Source organism: Andrographis paniculata, unplaced genomic scaffold (assembly GCF_009805555.1).
Source record: "Andrographis paniculata isolate CXL003 unplaced genomic scaffold, ASM980555v1 Contig57END, whole genome shotgun sequence".
Taxonomy (NCBI): Eukaryota; Viridiplantae; Streptophyta; class Magnoliopsida; order Lamiales; family Acanthaceae; genus Andrographis; species Andrographis paniculata.
The window spans coordinates 361613-384514 of NW_026137592.1; the positions used below are offsets into that span (position 1 = coordinate 361613).

The 22902-nt window shown below is 35.0% G+C and overlaps 7 protein-coding genes across 8 annotated transcripts; 4 read left to right on the forward strand and 3 right to left on the reverse strand.

The window, feature by feature from the left end:
- Positions 1-225: 225 nt before the first annotated feature.
- On the forward strand, positions 226-1569 carry LOC127256950 (uncharacterized). The gene is made up of 3 exons (XM_051283186.1): positions 226-624; positions 802-1022; positions 1114-1569. Exons 1-3 carry the CDS (start codon positions 226-228, stop codon positions 1319-1321), a joined length of 828 nt encoding a protein of 275 aa, XP_051139143.1. The 3' UTR covers positions 1322-1569.
- LOC127256948 (F-box/LRR-repeat protein At1g55660-like) lies at positions 1524-3755 on the reverse strand. The gene is made up of 4 exons (XM_051283183.1): positions 2745-3755; positions 2489-2662; positions 1883-2023; positions 1524-1797 (listed from the first exon to the last, which is right to left on the reverse strand). Exons 1-4 carry the CDS (start codon positions 3753-3755, stop codon positions 1792-1794), a joined length of 1332 nt encoding a protein of 443 aa, XP_051139140.1. The 3' UTR covers positions 1524-1791.
- A 136-nt stretch (positions 3756-3891) lies between these two features.
- Positions 3892-5317, forward strand: LOC127256953 (uncharacterized). The gene is made up of 4 exons (XM_051283189.1): positions 3892-4032; positions 4164-4225; positions 4714-4826; positions 4926-5317. The coding sequence occupies exons 3-4, from the start codon at positions 4730-4732 to the stop codon at positions 5129-5131; spliced, it is 303 nt and encodes a 100-aa protein (XP_051139146.1). The 5' UTR covers positions 3892-4032; positions 4164-4225; positions 4714-4729; the 3' UTR covers positions 5132-5317.
- Positions 5318-5548: 231 nt separating this feature from the next.
- LOC127256949 (DNA repair protein XRCC2 homolog) lies at positions 5549-7976 on the forward strand. 2 transcript variants are annotated; one of them, XM_051283184.1, is made up of 10 exons: positions 5549-5856; positions 5960-6107; positions 6176-6297; positions 6379-6449; positions 6738-6800; positions 6895-7032; positions 7293-7368; positions 7457-7493; positions 7625-7716; positions 7797-7976. In XM_051283184.1, the coding sequence occupies exons 1-10, from the start codon at positions 5674-5676 to the stop codon at positions 7818-7820; spliced, it is 954 nt and encodes a 317-aa protein (XP_051139141.1). In that variant the 5' UTR covers positions 5549-5673; the 3' UTR covers positions 7821-7976. The 2 variants fall into 2 exon arrangements, with proteins under 2 accessions (XP_051139141.1, XP_051139142.1); XM_051283185.1 differs by having other exon boundaries at positions 6233-6297.
- Positions 7977-8627: 651 nt separating this feature from the next.
- Positions 8628-11147, forward strand: LOC127256947 (protein disulfide isomerase-like 5-2). Its single transcript, XM_051283182.1, has 5 exons — positions 8628-8968; positions 9569-9672; positions 9819-10189; positions 10315-10622; positions 10698-11147. Exons 1-5 carry the CDS (start codon positions 8687-8689, stop codon positions 10998-11000), a joined length of 1368 nt encoding a protein of 455 aa, XP_051139139.1. The 5' UTR covers positions 8628-8686; the 3' UTR covers positions 11001-11147.
- A 120-nt stretch (positions 11148-11267) lies between these two features.
- LOC127256945 (receptor homology region, transmembrane domain- and RING domain-containing protein 2-like) lies at positions 11268-13932 on the reverse strand. Its single transcript, XM_051283180.1, has 4 exons — positions 13433-13932; positions 12608-12838; positions 12104-12508; positions 11268-12028 (listed from the first exon to the last, which is right to left on the reverse strand). Exons 1-4 carry the CDS (start codon positions 13557-13559, stop codon positions 11382-11384), a joined length of 1410 nt encoding a protein of 469 aa, XP_051139137.1. The 5' UTR covers positions 13560-13932; the 3' UTR covers positions 11268-11381.
- A 3832-nt stretch (positions 13933-17764) lies between these two features.
- Positions 17765-19125, reverse strand: LOC127257292 (uncharacterized). Its single transcript, XM_051283670.1, has 2 exons — positions 18506-19125; positions 17765-18096 (listed from the first exon to the last, which is right to left on the reverse strand). Exon 1 carries the CDS (start codon positions 19074-19076, stop codon positions 18546-18548), a length of 531 nt encoding a protein of 176 aa, XP_051139627.1. The 5' UTR covers positions 19077-19125; the 3' UTR covers positions 17765-18096; positions 18506-18545.
- Between the last annotated feature and the right edge of the window lie 3777 nt (positions 19126-22902).

A 22902-nucleotide genomic window follows, 5' to 3' on the forward strand; every position in this document is an offset into this window, starting at 1 on the left:
TAGTAAAGATCCTACATTCGTACATATGGAAATGAATGGCTCTAAATCTCGACTCAATTTGCATCACGAATAAGAAACTATACTCTATGAATGATGAGTGGCTTATGAAATTAACACATATAATATGAAAAACTAGGCATGCGAGACTGATGATGATTGGATTCCCATTACTTGTGATTCGGGAATCAAAACATATGCGATCAAGTTGTGTTTCTTGAGGTGGTAATGGCCCTTTTTCATTGCGGCCACTCCATAATTGTTAAAGGGCTAGAGAGAGTAAAAGAATCTTACATTGGTTCTTCGGGAATTACGACCTCCAATGTGTGCTTCAATGATCGAAGGAAAGGTTTTCCAAGGAATAAAAGGCTCATGCATCGCTGCAGCTCTCCTACATCAACATCTTCCAATCAGACAGTCGGATGGGCTGACAAAGATATAGAACAGAATGGAACATGGTATGAAAACAAGAAGTTGCAGTTTGGTTACCTGATCAGCGATGCAAATTGGCAAGTGAGGAGGATGATGGAGACGCTGGATGAAATGAGGAGAGTGGCAGATGTCCAAGCTGAGGCATTCTATGAGCCCGCGTTCCTGTTCGATGATTTGTTCTTCCAATTCTTTAAGGTAAAATCAATTACCAGAAAAATTGCCGCTGTAATGCTCCCTGAACCCACTTCACATTCACTTGCAAAACAATGCCATGTCTTTACTGCTACTGTTTCTGTTTGCTCTTTTAAACAATATAGAACAATCCACATGACTGCTGCCTCTAATCATCGGCTCATTAATACCATCATGCAGGCTGAAGTTCTTTCAGGGCTTATATACAGGTTAAGGAACTCACCCCCTGACAGGTATGCTTGTTTGGTGGCAGAACCAAGAAATGCTCCTCAGGGATCAGAGAAAGAACTTATTGGAGTAGTTGATGTTACAGTCCAGAGGGAGGATTCTGTTCTCCATCACCTTCCAGGGGCAGAAGAGTATCTCTACGTATCGGGAATTTCTGTTTCAACCAAATACAGGTTCAGTCCTCAAAACAGAATTTGATCATATCCACAAACAAAAAGGTAAAATCATGTAGTAGCTAACTAAGCAAAATTAAATAACTTGCAGGAGACAGAAAGCGGCCACCACATTACTGAAAGCATGTGATGTGCTCTCTACCATATGGGGTTTTCAGTACCTCGCCCTTAGAGCTTATGAAGATGACCATGGTGCCCAAAAACTTTACTCAAATGCAGGTTACAGAGTTGTGTCAGTAGATCCACCATGGATGAGCTCCTGGATTGGACGCAGGAGACGCGTATTGATGGTTAAGTAATCCCATCGAGCAGATCAGAAAGTTGCTTCAGGAGACCCTCCATGGCTCCGAGACGTATGTCCTCGAGATTAAAGCCAGAACTATGATGTTGTCTAATTGTTCGAACTTCGAACCTGTAATTATTGGAATATGTACAAATGTATTCACAGAGAAGGGGAGGGAGAGAGGCAATGGAGCACGGCGAGCAAGAGAGGAGGATTCATGTTACACGATATTTGAAGAGTATTTTATATATCCACATTATAACAGCCACATAATCTAAGGCATAAGTAGAACATGGTTACAACTACACACATTGATCTGAGAATAGAATGTAAAAATAAATGACAAATATCTAAAATGCTAAGCACCAATACTAAAAACTATATGAACAGTGCCAAACATTAATTATTAAATTGTTTGCCATCCACCATTGATTGATAACACAACTCGTTTTATGATGCCTTTTCTTAGCCTCATTCTTGGACAGGTTATTCCTAAAAATACAAGAATGATCACTTGTGTCAGTCACTGAGTATTTACTTTCTAAAGATATGTTTTTATCACTTGAAGAAAATCTACCTTGGGTAATTCAACGCTCAATAATTTGGCTGATGGGCAGCTTTCTAGCAAAAGCTCCATTACATCTTTTGGTATTGTAATATGCCTGGGATCTCTGCTCTTGCAGTTAACATTGGAACAAGCAGGTGAAAGTTTCAATTCCTGCAAATAGCAAAAATTAATCAATACAAAGATAGATTGAAGTTTTCGGTTCTGTGTCTTCTTTTCTCATTTTGTGTGAAGTAGCAAACATTAATCGAGCTCCAGGTAGATATCATACCATATCCTCATCCTGAAGGTTCTAAGCAACTTATATTTCCTAAAAGATAACTATTACACACCAAAAACTAAAACCAGGACATCACAACATCAACAACACAAGTTTGCAATATAGGCTGTGACAAGCTATGTTGGATAAACATCCATCCCATAAAAGTGTTGTACATGTAATGATCTTTTGTCAAAACCAAGTGGGATTTGATGGAACTGAGAACTTCCTGAACATGATATATATATATATATATATTTAAGGACCATATAACATAATAATATGACATATTTTAAACTAGTGCCTAGGGATAGGAAAACTATTGAAACTAGTTAGACTTGTTTGAAATATAGCCATACCTTCGAGCCATGGAATACCAACATGTCAGAAACAATCTTCTTCAACGATCTTGCCACAGTCCCCATAGGCATAGTCATCTCCCTATACTTGTGCTCCACAGTGAACTTTAAGAGCCTCAAATTCTCAAAAATTGTATGAAATCGTTCTTGTAAATCAGGAATAGCATACAAAACCTGTGAATGTAGAACATTGGAGCATGTGTAATAGTGGAAACAGCAACCAAAAGAAAAGTAACTATCACTTTTCAAAGAATACCTCAATTGTCTTCGATGATAGGGAGAGGGTCTTGACATTGTTTATATCACGAAGCATGCCAAAAAACACTTCAGATGTTCTTTGCTTTCTGTCAATTGCATTTGCAGCAATACATGCTGTGGGGTAACACAGATCAATACAAGCTTTGTCCAAACAAAGCAAACCATACTTGAAATTCATCCTCGCAAGATGTCCTTTGTAGAAAAAGTAATTAAGCTGGGGAGCTCTCACATTGATCTGATGCTCGTGAAAGCATCTCCAAGGGCTTCTCCAATAGCAAATCTCTAAACTCTTGAGATTCAGACAATTCAATTCCAATATTTTCATTTCATTCCTTGGCTTAATACAACACTTGCTCAATACCAATGTCTCAAGTTTGGGACACCCTGTAAACAATTCACCATTATAATTTCCATCCGCGAATTCAAACTTCTTGAGACGCAACAACTTTAAGTTGGGCAAGGAAATTGACTTGGGCAGGTCTATGCAATAATTGATAGCATTGTTCAAGCTCAAAGTTACCAAGGAAGTCGACATCAAGAGCATATTTGGCAGTGTAACAGGCTTCCTTTTGGCATAACCTCGGACCCTGAGATGCTGCACCTTGTGATGGGCAGCATAATCGATGCAATTCTGAAGGAATTCCAAGCTGACATCCTTGTGCAATGAAAGCCTGAAACTTACGAGATTGCTGTGCTCCCTGAGCTGCAAAACACGGTTTACATATGCCTCGAATGCTGCGCGGCAATTACTGACTCGAGGAAAAGCATAGCCATCGTACGCCTCGAAAGTATCGGAGCGAAATAAAGGCAGCTTGAAATCAAGACTCTGTGACAAAGTCCATAGAAGTTTGTAGCGCTTGGACAGCACCGATGTTCTAATGGAAGTCTCTGTGTCGAGAAAAGACAGTATATAAATCAGGACGCTGTCCGGCAGACTGCTCAACCTATCAAGATCATCACTTTCCTCTTCTTTAACTTGACTCTTCAACTTCTTAATCTTTGCCTCCATTCCCGACTTAGATTTCGGGATCAAGGAATTGAAAAGTGACTGCAATACACAGATCAATCGAGAACTTAGGGAATAAATCAAAATCACAAACCGAACGCGAGAAATCGGCCGATCCCTTCGAGTCTAAAGCCCTAGATTTCTTCAAGGGTTTTATTCGATCCGATCCGATCTCATCGATCTAAAACACTGCAAACAATCAATTTCAACCGGAGAATTCGAGGTTCGTGCAAAAGAAAGAAGGTTTTAGGTCAGCGGCGAAGCCAGTCCGTAGCCGGCGGTAGTTTCGGGCTTCTTTTTCCATTTCATTTTTTATCTTTGGTCAACTTACTGACCCGCAGCATGAAAATGCGATTCTTGAATACCCAATAGCGATTTATATGTCGCATTTCCTGGTTCATACCTTTTCAGCAAACTCACCCAAGAGAGAGATCATAGGAAAGGGCGAAAATTCTGTGCTCATTCGGTACCAAGTAAGTTTTTCGCATCTCGATCGGGTAAACAACTGTTGAATGTTTTGTTAAACATGATTTATGAGGGAAAAATGTGGTCTTTGGCTATGATGTTTGAAGATGATCTCTCTGGTTGGGTTGCACACTATCTGTTTGTTTATTTTCCTATAGAAGAATGCCATTGCTGATGAACCTGTGTACCATGATTTGCAACCTGATAGCATCTGAAGTTTGGTGATCGAACTTTCTTTCAGCTCCATTTCCTAATGTTGCAAACTTCATCGACATTCTCGAACTCCGGCTTTGAAGAACTAAAGCTGTAGCTGAGGAAAAAATAGTATATTTACAGTAGAAAAAAAAGTTGCATAGTATAGGCTGATGATTACAGAACACCCTAGGGATATGTATGCAAGATAACCATGAATGCAAAACTTAGCCTGAAACGCCAATAAATTCATTACATTTACCAGCAACTGCTTAACTTCTGTGGGATTTGTTGTAAACTACAGGTAGATTGGAGGTGCTATGGCAGACATTGTAAACAAGTTTTTCATCGCATCCGTGTGCATGCTTGCAGCTCCTTTTGCTGTTTTGTACGGATTCAAGCATAAACTATTGCCAGGTAAGTATGATCCATTGAACCCAAAGCCATTTTCGTCTGTTAACCATTTGAGAAGTATAGGTAGCAGCATAGTTGATCTTCTCTGGTACTACTGAACAGGTTCTGCTGACTTATCCGCTGAGGCGAGGACACTATGGAGCGGAATTGTGGCCGTCATTTCTGTGAATGTAGTCATAGCATTCTACATCTATATGGCCCTGAAGGAGCCTTCAGGCAAACACGAACCGGATCCCAAGTTTGTTGCCGATGCAAAGGCCAGCATGACGCAGGGCGGCCATAGCTCAAACCGTTCAAAGCAAGAATAACAAAGTCAAGTGTAGCTTTCCTTGTTTGCTCTTCTTCTTCCTTGTTTGATTTCTGTTGAACAGCCTGGAAACGAGCACAAATGTTCTTCGGTTTTCACTATTCAGTGATCAATGTTTGGCTGTGGAGTTCACAGATATGTAAAAGTTAGCAAACACTTCAAGAATCAAGATATGTTCTCTAATAAATGTTGCAAACTCATTTCAATTAACTTAGAAAAGCCTCTTCTTGTTATGAAGGAGCCATTGAAGTGTAAGCATACTTGAAAAAAAAGCTCCTCATTGTATCTGCTTCTATTGACTGCAAATTTCTTTTGGGAAGAATTTGCCCAACTTCTATAACATCACCTGCAAGCTTGTAGCTTGAAAGCAACTGAGATTCTTGTAGGCTTTGATCCCAAACAAGTCAGTGTAGTGATGTAGGTCATTTAATTCTGAAAATAGCTCCCAATTATATGCATTATCTGGATGGATAATCTCTCATATAGCATTTCTGAAGCTTCATGATTTGAGAGTTGAAAAGGGCATCTGTATTGGAAGGAGGGATGGCGGCAGCATTTTCATGGATCAAAATCGATGAAACAGCTCAACAAGCACTCGTCAGAATTCTCACGGAGCGGCCATTCGTCGTCTTGCCCCCGCCGATCCACCGGTTACCCGTCCGAGTCGGTAACGTAGTCGAAATTGTTGGCCCTTCTCCTTCTGCCAAAACCCTAATTCTCATCCAGGTGAAAATTGGACAATCGACTAGCTAGCACACGCTAATCACCATTGTTTAAACTCTCTCCTGTTAGAAATTGATTAATGTATGTAGTAATTGCGTCGTTATAGGCGGCGATAAACTGCATACTGCCTAAAGAGTGGAAAGGTGTGCAATACGGAGGGCTGGAGCGCGCGGTGCTGTTTGTTGATTTGGACTGTCGGTTCGATGTTTTCAGTCTTTCACGAGCACTGGAGAGGCGGATTGCTGAGACAACTGGTACAATTTTTCGCTTTACTTAATCTGGTGATTATGTTCTGCAACTGCCATTAATGATTATCTGTCAGGAACGAAGAGCAGGTTGGAGAAACCTGAATATGAATTTGACAAGGATTTGTTTGCAGCATGTATGAATCGTTTTCTGTACACAAGATGTTACAGTAGCTATGAATTCCTTTCGACTCTTAAGGTTGGATGATCTCTATCAATAATCTGTTTCCCTTTTATTTCATGAGTCATCATCCATTCTGTGTCATTCCTGTCGTTGCAGACATTACCTAATCAGCTTCAGGACAAGGACAAGCAAGGTAGTGGTGCTGTTTACATGCTTATGATAGACAGGTATGTAGTTTCAAGAACACGATATGTTCATAACACTCATTCGATGCCATATTCTGGTTTGAATCTGAAAAAATGTTGTTCTGGGGTAGAATTCGGAGCAGGTGCAGCATGAATGGATAATTATTGAATTCTAAACAAGAGAAATGAACGTAGCAAGGGAATCCTTTGATATATACATGCATTGAAGAAACATAAATGACCTGAATCATAAGCAACACCCAAAAAGCGTTCTTGTTTCGATATTCTTGATTCTTTATCTGGGTAATGCTTGCAATCTTTCGATGACAGCATTGGAGCCTTCTACTGGATGGATCGTGCTGTACCGTATTCATCAACAGGGAACTCCGACAGGTGATAATGGGACTTTCTTGTTCTTGAACTATTTTTGGGTATGGTGACTTTCAAGAATGAAGATCTCCATGAAACTTATCCAGTTAATCAACAGGAAGAGCCTTTCTCTTCAGACTGTGGCAGAAAGCGTAGTACAGGAGATTCAGAAGATTATGTTGGTGCATCCCTTGCTCGTTGTAGCTACCAAATCAGTCGCATTCAACGATAAACAATCAGCAACAGAAGTGATGAGGTTGGTGACAGAGATTACCTATCTTCATCACGACAATAATCTAGCATCATGAATGAACATGATCACCCCTTAACAAGCCAATAAGGCGATTAGGTTAACACTGCTATTGCCCCTTTCTCACATATTTTGTGCACATACATCAGCCACCAACACTTCTTGAATAATCTTACAAGGTGGATGAACATAGTTGGTGTTTGTTCTTCGTTGCTGGATGCAATTGCTGTCTTATGTATATATCTGAATGTTACTCGTTCTCGCAGAAATTCGGGAAGAAGATCTGACGACAGGGTGCTGGATTCCAGAGTTCATCGCGAATACATGCCATCTGTATGGCAGGTATTAAAATCTTCTCTCAGTTGAGCAGAATTTTATGAAATAGCTTCTTCGAATTCAATAAACCCGAGAAATTGTTGTGCCAATGCAGTCCTTTGTTTCGCACAGAATTCTTCTCAGCCCTTCAGGTATGAACAGAACTGAATTGAATCGAATCGACTCGAACCAAAGAACACTTTTTTAACTACCCTTCTTGTTTCATTCCATTCCAGAAGGCATATGATGATATCTAACAAACACCCTTTCCCTTGTTCCTCAGATACTGAAGGCCGGCGCCATAATCGACCTGCCTTTTCGACAGAATGGCTGCTGCCACCACTGAAGTTCTCAGACAATTTCACAGTACATGATGTAACTTCCAGCTCCTTCCAATCTTTCCTGGAATTAATTACAGAAATTTTAACTAACCTAATCTCAATGATTTACCACAGAATGGTGCTTTGGTTATTATATGAAGTGGATGGAAACTACACCAGAGTCCTCCTTACTTGGCAACTTCTGTATGATGTTTTGTAAAGTTGCCATAAACAAGACATTATTACAGATGTACTTTTATATTGAACATTTATCTACATTTTTGCCCCTACTTCATGTCATCTCTTTAACTTTGACATCTAACTTTGTCTAACAATAACCTAACATTAATTCTGCACTTTATTTGCAACAAGACTTACCTAATGTTTATACTTTATATGGTTCCAAATAAAAATTAAATACTCTTCTAGAATGAATTTTACTTATAAAAATAAGAGGACATACATAGGAGAATACAAAAGTTGGTGATAAATTTAGGTTTTTTTTTTTCCACCAAATGCTTATTTTTTTTTTAAAATCAAGTATAATTTTATTTATCAATATTATTAATTTAAACTATTTTTTAATCCCCTTATATTTTAGTACAGTAAGTGGCCTGTCGTAAACTAGTACCGCCCCGTGGCTTACCGGAAGTCACATGTCCAGCCAGATCAGCCATATTTGACGAACATGTGAATTTTATATTTTTTAAAAAATTTATTTTTAATTAGATCAAATAAAAAAATTTAAAAAAAATCAAATAAAATTAAAAAAAAATATATAAAAATTAAAAATAAAATCCACCTTTCGTTGACCTGGCGAGCCACGCTACGCCTCCGGCACCGGATAACTAAAATAACTAAAAAATTTCGCTTATGGACTAATACCGAAAAAAACAGTTTACCCCATTGTTAATTAGAAAATAGAATAAAATAGGAAGTATGAAGACTGATATATGCATATGTAGGTATGTATATATTTGAAATTTGGAATTTAGAACAGAGGCTCGTCAAAAAACTGAGTGGCGATGTATAAAGCCCGGACAGAGGAAAAATTCATTGCTGGGATTGATATTATGGCCGTTTCTTCGTGCTTCCGGTCGATAGTTATGCCCCAGATTTTAGTTTTGTTGTTGCCGCTGGTGTTACTTTCTCCACGGATCTCGGGATCGGAAAACCAGTTCAAGTTGGATGGAAGCGTATTGGAACTCGACGATTCCAATTTCGACACCGCAATTTCGAAATTTGATTATCTTTTCGTCGATTTTTACGCTCCTTGGTGCGGTCACTGCAAGCGTCTCGCGCCTGAGGTTTTGTTAAATCTTCCTTAGTGATGGTTATTTGTTTCTGTTTTGAAACTGCACGCGTTTCTGGTGATTTCTTGTAGTCCGTGGAAAAGATTTGATGTGAAAGTCATAGTTTTATTAACTGTGAAAGTTGGAATTTGACTTTGTAAATAAGGGAAATAGATGGTTTGATTCTATACTTGTTTTTTATAGCATTCCAAGTCTCTAATGCTGCTAAAGATCTATGCTTGGCATGGTTGATTAGATCTAAGTTGGTATGAGCATCGTTGTTGCAAGATTAGGAATTGACTGTGATGTTGGGGCAATTTATACAAATGGAGAAAGTGTTTTAATCAGTTTGAATATGCTAGGATCAAACAACTGTAGTTTGTTTCTTGGAAGCTTAGATTTTTGGTTACAAAGTATATACTTATCATCAGACCTGATAATCACGGCAATTGATTCAATGTAATGGTTACAATTATTCTCTTGAAAGTCTTTAAAAACTATATACTTTGCTGGATTCCATCTTCTAGAAATGCCCAGGGTTTGAGCATGTTCAGGAGTTTCATGTCTTAATTTCTTGATTCCATTAGACCAACAATTTTAAATTTCTTGTTGCAGTTAGATAAAGCTGCCCCTGTACTAGCGGGATTGAAGCAGCCTATAGTTGTAGCGAAGGTGAATGCCGACAAGTATAAAAAGCTTGCTTCAAAGCATGAAATTGAGTATGTTACCTCATCCCTGTATTAATAGCGGTCTTAGCTGTCTGATGTCTGAAGTTTGGTTATTGTTTCAGTCTTTCAGACAAGGAAAGTTATTGACATAATAAATCATGGAAAGGTACTTACAACATATGCACAATTTGATGCAGTGGATACCCTACCCTAAAGATTTTCATGCATGGAGTGGCTACAGAATATTATGGACCGAGGAAAGCTGATTTACTTGTTCGCTCCTTGGCAAAAATCGTTGCCCCTGATGTTGCTATTCTTGATTCTGATGCTGCTATTAAAAACTTTGTCGAAGAGTCAGGGTCAGATTTTCCTATATTTATAGGCTTTGGCTTAAATGAGTCAGTGATATCAAATTTGGCTGCCAAGTATAAGAAAAAGGCATGGTTTTCGGTTGCTAAGGATTTCTCAGACAATATGATGTCCTTCTATGATTTCGATAAGGAGCCTGCTTTGGTTGCCACTCATCCCGTGTACCATGAACAGAGTATTTTTTACGGGCCATTTGAAGGTTAGTTGTTTTTCCTCATAATATCTTTCTGTTAGTGTAGATTTGATCTTTAAGTGCTTGTCCTCTGCATATGTATGTGTGTGTGTGTTACTTCCTAGCATTACTTTTGTTGCTGTGAATTGCAGAGAAGTTTCTTGAAGATTACATAAAACAGAGTCTGCTTCCATTGGTGTTGCCCATAACTGAAGATTCACTGAAGCTGGTCAAAGATGACGATAGAAAAGTCGTGGTGACAATCTTGAGCGATGAAGCAGAGGAGAACTCCAAGGAATTAATAAAAACTTTGAAATCTGCTGCTTCTGCGAATCGTGACTTAATATTTGGTTACGCCGGGTTGAAGCAATGGGAAGATTTTGTTGAGTCGTTTGCAGTAAATAAGAAAACCCCACTTCCGATGATGGTTGTATGGAATGGCGCCGAGGAGTATTACACTGTAAGTAATAATACTTGTTATGTCTTGATAAATGACACATTATGTATTTGCTCGCCAATGATGCATTTTGAGCAGGTTATCGGCTCGGAAAGCATGAACTCTACTGATATCGGCAACCAGATCTCAAGATTCCTTGAAGGCTATAGATCTGGAAACGTGATAAAGAAACGAATCTCCGGTCCATCACTTATGGATTTTATAAAATCACAGATTGGAGTACAGATTGGTCTTATTTTCTTCTTTGTCGTGTTGGTGATAATGCTGATCATGTCAATATCCAAAGAGGAGCCTCTTACTGTCGGCAGTCGCGAACCCGGTGATGAGACGAGCCCCTCCAGCTCATCGGAAACCCGTCGGGATGCTTTGAAGGAGGATTAATTTCATGATTTAATTTAAGTTCATCATCTGGGCTAATGCACAGCCAAAGAAACATTCCATAGCACGCTCTAGTATGTCTATTATGTAGTTACACTAATCTATTGTGTCATCATATCATCTTTCTTTTATGATATTTAGATTGTCCTATGCTTCCTTACTAATAATTCTTATGAAGGAGGAATTTATTGTCTCTTTGGTACATATACAAAATCAGTTCTTGCTGCTGTCTTTTTTGGGGTTCACAGGTCATTGGAAAACATCAAGAAGAAAATCCAATTAGTAGTAAATCAATCAAACAAAATTTCCAGTCATCACAACGGAGTAAAAGCTAAAACAGACAAATATGTATATATAGAGGCAGAACAAGCTATAGCTTCTTAACTAACAACCTGGAAGAGAATGTCCAGAGGCATACGGCGAAAAGCTTGCGGCCGATTCGCTATTATGCAGCATGTTCGCCTGCCGGAGACTTGCAGCCGACTCGCTGTAATGCATCCCGTTGACATGGCGAAGGCTTGCGGCGGATTCACTGTAATGCAGCATCCCGTGGGCTGTTCGAAGGCTTGCAGCAGATTCGCTGTAATGGAGCGCATTCGCCTGGCGGCTTGAAGATCCGAGGTAGCCCGACGAGGCATTGCTTGGGCTCGGAATGTACGGCGACAAGTATCTTGAATTGAGCGGCGACAGCGAAGGGTACCCGAGCGAGTGCGGAGAAACGAAATGAGACATTTGCGACGACCCATTGAGAAGACTGAGAGAGCTCCGGCTGGCAGGCTGCGGATAATGGAGAGAATGTTGGCTATGCCCAGAGTGAGGAGGCCCGATCTGCATCGCGGATGACGTCGACGGAGAGGATCGGAAAGATGCTAGAATTGAAGAGGACGTGACGGACGATGGGTTCGATGAGAGCAACGGTGTGGATTCTGACGCCGGCGGTTCGCCGTTGCTGGTTCGCGCATCGCGCTTGCAGACAGGACAGAATGTTCGCCACGTCGTCAGCCAGGCATCGACGCAAACGGCATGAAATCCTGGACGAACACAGCATAAAATACTCAAAACCGTAGAACGATATCACTGAAAATGAAGAGATCGGGAGCGCTTACTGTGGCAACAAGGTAGCATTCTAAGTTTGTCGCCGATAATATAATCTTCAAGGCAGATAGCGCAGGTCGTCGAAGTGCACCTCTCGTCGAGAACTTTAGTGAAAATGAGGCTCGGCATTGCTTTCACCAGCCGACTGCCCATCCCATGGAATTCACGAACACGTGGAGCTTGAGGCTGATCTCTTCTAATCCGATGCCTTCGGACAAAGAAACATGTCGCCAGAACCGCAGACATTGCCAACAATGAAATGAACGAAATCGCCATGATAGACCACGCTGTGTTTTCACTGCTCGGGTATATCCAAACCGCCATATCATCAGCACCGGCATATTTCGCCAACGTTTCGCCAGAAGTCTTGGAAACAAACAGCGCACTTATCTTTATACCCGGAGAATTTCCAGCCACTGCATTATTACCAAAAAAGAAGGATCATCATTCATTACAATAACCTAGCTGCGCTACACAAGCACGTTTACATATACAATGATAAAGAAAAGACATACTTGCCACCAAATCCCCGTACTCATTGTCATACACAATGGCTGCTTCAAATCCCGCAGACTGAGCTTGTCTGATTTTATTTTCAAAGCTACAACCACCCCTAATAATCAGCGCAAAAGGAGACCTCGAGTCGTTCAGTCTTGGAACAACTGTGTTCGTTAGCGGCGAGCATGCATTCAAAGGCTTCGCAACGTATAATATCCCATGGATCCCAGCCGGTTTAATCGATGGAGCTGAAAATGGTCAGCAACAGAATCACATCCTAAACTTGCTATGAAAATACACCACATTCGATTGCCTACTAATCCTAAGAAGAAAGCTAAACTCTTCCAACATTTCAAACATTACAACACCAACAACAATAAACATTTCTCAATCATGGCCACAGATAAACAAAAGGTAAAGAATTACTCATGTTTAGAACAGCAAATCACAGTCCAATTCTAAACTGATAATTAGGCTCAATCATCCACAAGAATGTATGAACAAAGACATTTCATTTCAGTAGCAGATAAAGATTTAACCTATCCACCAAAATACTTAACCAAACAGAAATCTTAAAAGAAAAAACATCATTCGAATTAAATTGTCTGTTCAATTAACTAAAAACAGAGAAATCATGAAAGCAGAAAATCAAAATTCAAGAAAAGGTAAGGAAAACTTCTAATCCAAATGCTTAGACAAGAATAGCCACAAGTAATGATTGAATCAAGGAAAAATCCACAAAACCCTAATTCAAAAGAAATATATCCCAATTAAACTCGAGAAGAGAGAAGGATCGGAGGGGGAGGGGAAGGGGGCCTTAGATTAGGATTTATTCAACTCACCAAAAGTAGCTTCGATAGCTTCGAACGATAAAGTAGTATTTCTGGCCATCAAAACCACATTGCCCAAAGCTGTGAAATCACCCTTTAAACAGTAAAACCAAAAGAGAAATACCCAGAGAATCCACATCTCAATCAACCATCAAACAAAAATTAAAACAACAAAAGCGAAAAATCATAAAATATCCCAACTTTTTTCGCGGATCTCGAAAGAAACCCTTTTCCCTCTTCCCCCCACCCTTCTCGCTTTTCCTTCAAAGAAACAACCCTCACACAAATTTTGGCAAATAATCATCTAGAAAATAATCGAAACATCAGCTTCCATGCTGGGCTCTGATCCTGTGATGGTCCTTTCTAGGTCTTTTCGATTACTGCCCTTAATCTTTGGTAATTCTTTATCGGTTTCTGAGAGGCTCAAGAAATTTGGAGCAATCCAAAGTTATTTTGCCATTTATGGCACTCCAGCTCCTTCTTTAATTATTTTTTTTATTTTTTTGTTTTTTGTGGGTATTATGCGATAACGTTGAAGGAATCTATTTGGATAGAAATTATAAATATAAAACATTAAACTTATTTCTTTGACAAAAGTTTTTTAATAATGGGTTTGAAAGAAATTTGGGAATATGCTCAAATTTTTATCTTCCATTCAATCACGAAGGATTATTTTAAAATCACATGATTGCTAGTTGATGTGACATTATTTCAATCGTTTGGCTGGTAATTTAAAATAAAATAAAATAAAATAATTGCAGTTTTGAATATTCTATAGTAAAAATAAATCTGAAGTGGGTGGCCTAATCCATACATATTACAATTGGCATTTATCATATAGAGTGTCTTGTGGGTTGGTTTTTTATATGGAGAAGAAACCCATTTTTTTAATATTATGGGCCATCATTTTTTTATAAATAAAATTGTCTCTTTTTAATATATGTCGGTCAATAATAATTCCAAAAATAAAATTTCACTTACTTATATAACAATGGAGAAGATAGATACCACCACTACATTAGTAGAGATTTTTAAAGACCAAAAACAACTCTTATTACTTCAACGGTTAATAAGTAAGAGACCTTTTTAAGTAAATTAATTGTTAATATGATATTGTTTAAAAAATAAAATAAAATAAACTATTAAACACTTTTAAAAATGCAAAATAAACACACACTAGCAAAAATGCCATCTTTTTAAGACTCATGGATGCAAAATTAACATTCATCAATTGGGCCTATTAGGTTCTTATTGGGCTCCAAATAGTTAATATGGGTAAACCCAGATATGTTAGTTTGGGCCTTGAGAAAATGGAAGCCTATTTGTTGGGCCTAACATGAAGCCCAAATCTGAACCAATCATAAGGAAATATTGAAATGATAGCATTCATTACATTGTACTAGGTGGTCAATTGCAGAATGCAAAATTTCTTCGCAAGATATAAATAAGATTGTTGAAGTATTTAATGCAGACAAATAATACTGTTAGAATTTTATTTTATTTTTTTTTCTCTACAAATTCAGCGTTTATTTGAGTTAGTTAGCTTTTGTTAAGTCTTTACTTAATTATTATTATGGTTTTGGTATCCATTTTTTTTTTTTCAAAATTATTATTATGTATTTTTCGTTTAAAACATCGTATGAAACCATAATTTTTAAAAGGATATACAGCAGATGCTATATAGTCTTATACATCACAATTACTAATTGTTTAAAACTATTTCTAATTTTTTATTATTATTATACAATTGTCATTATTTTTTACAACTAATATACTCACAAGGTGTTAAGAAGGGATTCGAGCATCTAACCTAAAACCAATCGGTGATAGGTGGAGTGACTCTTCACCCTTATATATTAGGGGAGTTCCCACACATTTAGCAATGTGGAACAATATTCAACACTCCCCCATCGAGATGATAATCTCGAAAATTCATACAGAATTCAAACTCAATATGGGCACCATAGCTCTTATACCATGTTAAGACGGGGATCCGGGGTTCCAATTTAAAACCAATTGGGTTTTAGGTGGAGTGGCCTTCACCCTTGTATATTAGGAAAGTTCCCACACATTAAGTAATGTGGGACAATATTAGACACAAGAGCAAACAAATCATTTATCCTTACTTTTTACCGACTACCAATATAGTGTCAATATTATAAGAAAGAATATAACAAGTAAAGGAATCCATAAATTTTTATTGAAATTATAATATTCTAGTTTATTATACCAAATTAAATAATAAATATATGTTTGATGTTTGGCTTTTCAAGCCCTCATTTATTACTTTGTTCGTGATTATTCTAGTATTCATTTCTTGCCAAAGAGAAGTCATAAATTTTATACATAGCTACGATACACAGCACCGACACACTTTTATAATACATATTGATTTTTATGTTACTATTCAATTTTTCAATAAAAACATATTTTTTTCATAAAATACCAAAATAAATTATTATTTAAACCAAAATTCAAAATTCAAAATTCAAACCCAAAATATATATCCCAAAAGAAACAAACACCTGCTGCAAAGTGTATAGTTAATGCTAGTTAAAGTCAATTTATTTAATAACTTGTGTTGGAGAAAATGAAATTGGACACATGCTATAATGTTGGCACTGTCGCTAAAGTCTATAATCATCATTATTATTATTAGTGATTTATTTATATTAGTATATATATATATATATATTGAATTTAAACTCTCATTATTTTTGTTTGGGTTAAATAATAACATATACTATTTTGTGAGAATAATAATGTACTATTTTATTAGAAACTATACGAGCAAAATATTTATATTAATTTTGATTTCAAATAAAAACTAAACACATTCTTACTGATTATTTTTTTCTATATTGTTGTTATATAGTCGTCGTAAATACTTTATTATTTATATAAAAAAAATCAAATAAAACGGTCAAAATTCAAACCAAACAAATTCAGGTTTCCAAGATAAATAGACTCTACTCTCTACTACGTAGGCATCCATAAGAACCATAGAAACTTAATACTTTGGCATGCTATGTTTAAAAAAATAAAAATGATAAAATGATTTAATTAGCGTTATATATAATGGGAATATATTTTTCTTAGAGTTTTGTTTTATTAATTTATTTATTTGAATATAATATTTTATGAGTTAAAATAAAGTATTATATTTCAACTGAAATTGCAAAAGTTGCATATATGGTGAAAATATATATGAAATTGGTGAATGAGGAAATAGTGTATATATATATATATATATTAACTAGATTCAATAATTTCTTATATATATTTGGCCATATACACCTTGCAGTTAGGAGAAACATTTATTACATGTATACGAATAGTTGGTGAAATGTAAAATCTTGGATTAATTGCTAATAAAGTCATGATTCGACATATACACCTACATATGCATTTAAATATTTAATTAATTACCTCATGCAACATCTTTCTAACAAATTAAATATGTATATCTTTTCACAATTAAACACACACACATTGAGATATATATATAACTTTATTGTGTGAAACTGAGATAGAATAATAAAATTGAATAAATAAAAAACCCTAAGTCCTAACCACTCCAAGAAATTATGGTCCTGACAGAAAACAACATTTTTGCATGCATGCACGTCGCTGTAATAAATAATATATAATTTCCACAATTCACAAATTATATATGTTCTTCTTGCATGAATGAATTATGTCGGCAAACATAAATTTAATTAACATGTAACAATCATATCTATATATATTGTAAATTAAAGGGGTAAAACTTTAAGACCTCTAAATTAAATAACAACCATATATATATATATATATATATTGCACATCAATTATGAAAATCTTCCTTAATCGATGAAATTTTGATTTTTATATTTAAGGTGCCCACTTCAAAATATTCTGTATGTGTGTGTGAATTTATAAAATTTTAGCTGTTTTTGTCAGCCTCATAATAATGAAAAATGGTCCTCTAAATTATTACTTAGTTTAATTCCAGCATTATGATTCCAATACAACATTCATTCACTATTATTTATTTGATTTGATTGGATTGGATTTGATTTGGGAGCCTACCTCATCAATTCAATAATTCAATATATATATATATATATATGTATGTATGTAATAAATACAACCAGAAATTTCAGAAATAATTTACATATAGAATACAATAATTAATCAAATAATCGAAATTAATTAATTGGAATATATATATGAAATCACATCATATTGTATACGATATTGTAATTGATAATTTGAAAAAATAAAATCAGTAAATCCCAACATTATACTGATAATGTAATTTCACGAATTGATTATAAATAATCGAACAATATAAATTTTATTTAATAATTACACATAAAGAATAGAATCAATAGAACCAAAATTATTAAGATAGACCTGTTCACCATAAGATCCGTAATAATTTATACCTAATATTCCCACACAAACATACACGCAGGATTACCAGTCACATTATATAAACTATTAATTAATAATAAAATAAATTAACTCGGCGTGACTAGTAAAAGGTCCAGGAGCCCAACACCAGAACAATCAACTCCATACAAGACCAGCCACGGAAGTCGTGGAACGGGTGGAAGTATCTCTCGGTGCTCAGGTCCAAGGAGCTCCCAAGAATCATGTTGCCCATATACTTCCAAATACACTCACATGTCCTAAATGCACACAAGAGTGTAGTTCCAAGAACACAATTCTTACATATATTACACATACATACACGAAAGACAGATCTTGCAATTTTAAATCTCTCAAAACTTCATTAAAAAATTAATAAAAACACAACCTTTTTGTACCTATTAGTACTGCAATTATATTCGAACAGAAATCTAAATTTTATATTTACCACTGCATGATTGATTAATGACAGGTTGTTTTTGTTCTCCATGACGACACTACAATTCCTGGGGAGTCCCGGGAAATCTACACCGTTGATATAATTTACAGTGCGCAGAGGATGGACGGTCCAGATTCAGACAAATCGAAATTCAATTTCTAACGACGCAGAACATATATATGCAGAAAGATTAAAAACACTTATCTGGCATGAATGATGAATCATCGTACCGATTTATTCGAGGTAATTTTTTCTGGATCACTAATTGATTCATCGAGGACGACGATGGAGAAGATAATGTGGGGTTGGATGTCTTGGAAGATAAACAACAGATTCTGCGACGGCGCAGTTGCTCTTGCAAGAAACGGCGGCGGACATGTTCTTGAACACCAGCCTGTCGCTCAAGCTCCTCGTGATCTTCGAATTCGATCCGCCGCCGCCGGGATCGCGGCGGTCGTCGTTGGAGCACGCCACCAGGGCTGCGAGAAAGGGGTCTGTCTGAACCCTGCTGCCGGCGAGCTTCTCTTCCTGCCGGAGAGTTTTCTTGGTGATGGAGCTTCCCGCCGGCGGCGGCAGCAGTGGGAGGAGATGGCCGTCGCCGGCGCCGGAGTATCGGGTTTTGTTCTTGTGGGAGCTAATTAGGGTTTGGTGCTTAGGGATTCCAGGGATTTGCTCCCAGGAAAATGGAATTCCTCTGAATCTGAGAGGCGCCGTCGGAATTTGGGGATTAGGGTTTTGCAGATCGCCATTATTTGGGGAAGATCGTCGGAGAATTGGACTGGCCATTACACCTACGACCATGAACTCTAAACTTAATTTCTTCTTTCGTATATATACATATATATATATATATGGGACTTGGGACGTAAATGTTAAATATTAATGAAGAAATATTATATAGTAGTATTAAATTTAATACTTAAAATATAAAAAAATAAAAAAATATTTATATGAAAAGAAAAGACTAGTCAGCCTTTTATGTTTTTTTAAAGGTGAAATAAGAAAGAAACAGTGAAAATGACATCAGTACGACAAAGTATGCTGCGGAAAAGAAAAGGTTGTGATAAAGAAGGGACAAAATGGGAAATAAATAGTTGAAGCGGGTATCAAGTGTAAATTTCATTAATTATGGAACAAATGCTGAAACAATAATAATAATAAATAAATAATAAATAAATAGCGGGAGTGGTTGTGAGGCAATATAAGGACATGCAATGGGACACCCCATGCACTAACCACTCATTCAACTTTGCCCTTAATTATTTAAATTACCATAATATATATTCTTATTTGACTTTAATTATTAATCAAAACCCACTAATAACTGATATTTTATAAAGTTATAGATTAATAAAAAAGAAGCATACTATGAAGTGCTGCTAATAAGAGTATTTTTTTAAAACAAATTATTATATATAATCCAATCCAGTTCAAGAATAATTAAATAAAATGGACAGATAGAGCAGAGCCAAGAAGGATGAATTGAGTGAAGACAGACGTCGCACATTAGTGGCCATGTGGCTTAACATTATCATTTGTTTCTGTTGTCTTAATTATAAAAATGCCTCTTTTTCTCAAATTTCATCATCATGACACTTATTCCTCGCACATATGTTCAAATTAAATAATGTATTGTGTATATTTCTTTGTGGCCAGTAATTTATTACATTATTTATCCCCTGCCAGAATTGCATTATCTATACTTCATATTAATTAGCTGCAATTTTCAATAAAAACTAATACATTTTTACATAATATTACAACAAAAAAATATATCATTAAAAAATAAATAAGTGTAGAGGGTTTTTCTTTTTTCTTTTCTTATCATTTTATAGTACTACTTACTTATAAAATACTAAATTCTAAAATTTGAGTGAAAAACATAAAAATTTGATAGATTAAAAGTGGATGGAGAGAGTATTGTTAATTTTAAAATGCATAATAAATATTAGATTAAAAAGTATTTCTATTATACGTTGCATACTATAAAATAGAAATGACAAAAATACAAGTGTGTCACTTTGCCCTTTTTATTTAGATTTAAATATTAAATAAGATATTTTGTAAATATATGCATATACTTGATGAAAATTGAAAAAATTTCATAATATAGAAAAATAAAAATAGTATAAAATGGACTAACCCAAATAAATACATGTTCAATGAATATAATTAGTCCAAAATGAAACTAAATTGAAGCTAATTTATAAACGTGATCTGTAAAAGGCCCATTAAGGTAATTGGGCCTACATAAAAAAGCCTAGTTAGCCCAAATGAACTTGTAATGCAGCCCAATGGATTTTACCAAATATTATTGAACATAGTTGTGTTTAGTTAAATTTTGCATGGAAATAGTTGTTTAATTTGCTATTTTATTAAAAAAAAAAAATTGATATACTTTTGTTGAGCTAGAGTTGTAAACTAAAAAGTTAAGAAAACTCTCAATTAGAACAGTCTTAAATTATGGTTTACCCAACAATTAATTATAATATTTACAAGCACTAAATATGGTAGATTATTCTGATTCATATATCTATTTAATGTGATTATTGAATTAATATTACTATATATTTAATGCCAAGTTTAAATGCTAAACGAAAACATTATAATAATAGTAATAATTATTATTTACAAAAAATTAATAAAAAAAAAATGATTGATTTCTAAAATTTCGACAAATACCAAACGACCAATTTCATAATCGTTAAATACATGTATATATATATATATATATATAAAAATTAAAAAAAAAAGTTATCATCCCATCTATGGTAGGGAGAATTTCGATCGTCCATTGTGACGACACGTGTCTAGATACTATTGGATCACAAGAAAGCCATGGCGCCTCCAAGTTTGATGTAATTATAGTTGTAAATGTAAATGTAAATGTAATTTTAATTGTAATTCAACCTAACTTTTGCCAATTAATAATAATGTGTTTCTACAAAAAGACAAAATATCATTCGACGAGATAATTTTAGTAGCCACAAAATCCTAGGAATTCAGATAGGGTCAACGGGTGTTGATTAATAGTGTTTATTAATTAATTAATTAATTAATTATTAATAGTGCAAAGACGTGTGTGTTTATAGAAGGGCGAAAACAGAAGAAATGCTGGAAGTGCGAGTGGGCGTTGCTTTAGAGGGAAATGGTAACGGACCGAAAGATGTAACAAATTAAAGTGCCATACGATTCTGCTGCCCTCCATATTTAGTGCTTTCCTCACGCTGTCACCCTCGATTGCGCGCCACGCGTCTTGCCTTTCCACTTTTTCCTCTTCCTTATACCTTTTTTTTTTTTTTAATAAATATATATGATAAAATTTTAAATGATAAATATATTTTATTTTTTTCAAAATTATCATAGGGTGAGTTATTTATTTATTTATTTATTTTTCGGGTAAGACTATAATTTATAATATTACCTTTTCCTTTTATAAATATATTTTTTGTTTTTCCTCTAAATTACTCCATCGCTCCGTTTTTAAATTTACATTTATCTTTTGGGTTATTGTACTTAACATTAAAAATATTCTTATATTTGTATTTTATTTTTTTTACAAAAATCCTTCTATTAGTATTATAAGACACTAATGGAAGTATTTTTGTAATTATTTCTTAATTTATACTACCTTTTGATATAATAATTAATATTAAAAAAATCAACACGAAAAAAAGTAAATGAACCTTTATAGCCGGACAAAGGTAGTATTACATTCAAAGTTTGATCTTTATTCAAAATAAAGATCATTTTCATTTAATTCAGATTTGTCTCTAAAGAAAAAATGTTATAGAACATATTATTTGGTTTAATTTGAGTTTGAATATATTTTTTTTAAAAAAAAAATAATTTAGATAGTATTATCATATGGTATCTTGTAAAAGAAAAGGTAATGCATTTTTATAATAAAAAATGATGTAAATAGAATAATAAAAGAATTGTGCTTGAAATCAAGAATAAATTCAAAATATAAAATACATATATCCCCATATAATATTAATATTGATAAAAGTTGACACTACAAGTTAAATTATGGTAGTACCATATAAATATATATATATATATGTGATTAAGATTTAGGAAGTAGTTAATGAAGAAATAAACATGAGGAAAGAATCTCGAAAATAACGGTAATGTATAACTCAAACACCAAAAATGTACATAGAGCTATATTTTTGTGTCAGTAATTTTTTAGATGAAAGTATATATAACTCAAATTCTGTGGAAAAATAATTGTAACAACAGACATATAAAGAAATTATTAACAGAGTTTGGGTAAAGTTGGTAACGTAATATCTTGTTGATATTGATAGAAATATTAATATAAATTTACTTTTAAAAAATAAAAATAAAAACTAATATGCATGTTATTAGAAAACCGATCACGCACATTGTATTTGAAATTGAAATTTGCATCCGACAAGACACGTGGATATTAACTTGTTACTTTTATTTATGTAGAGTTTTATAATTTCAGCGCACAATTTGACGAAAGTAACGCAACACTACATCCTTGTTTGGATATAAATATCTGCTGTTTTCTTTTTTAATTATAATTTTATAGATGTATGTGAAATATATTTTTTTTATACACTTAAGCTTCTGTTTATTTTTATTTTTTCTTGTT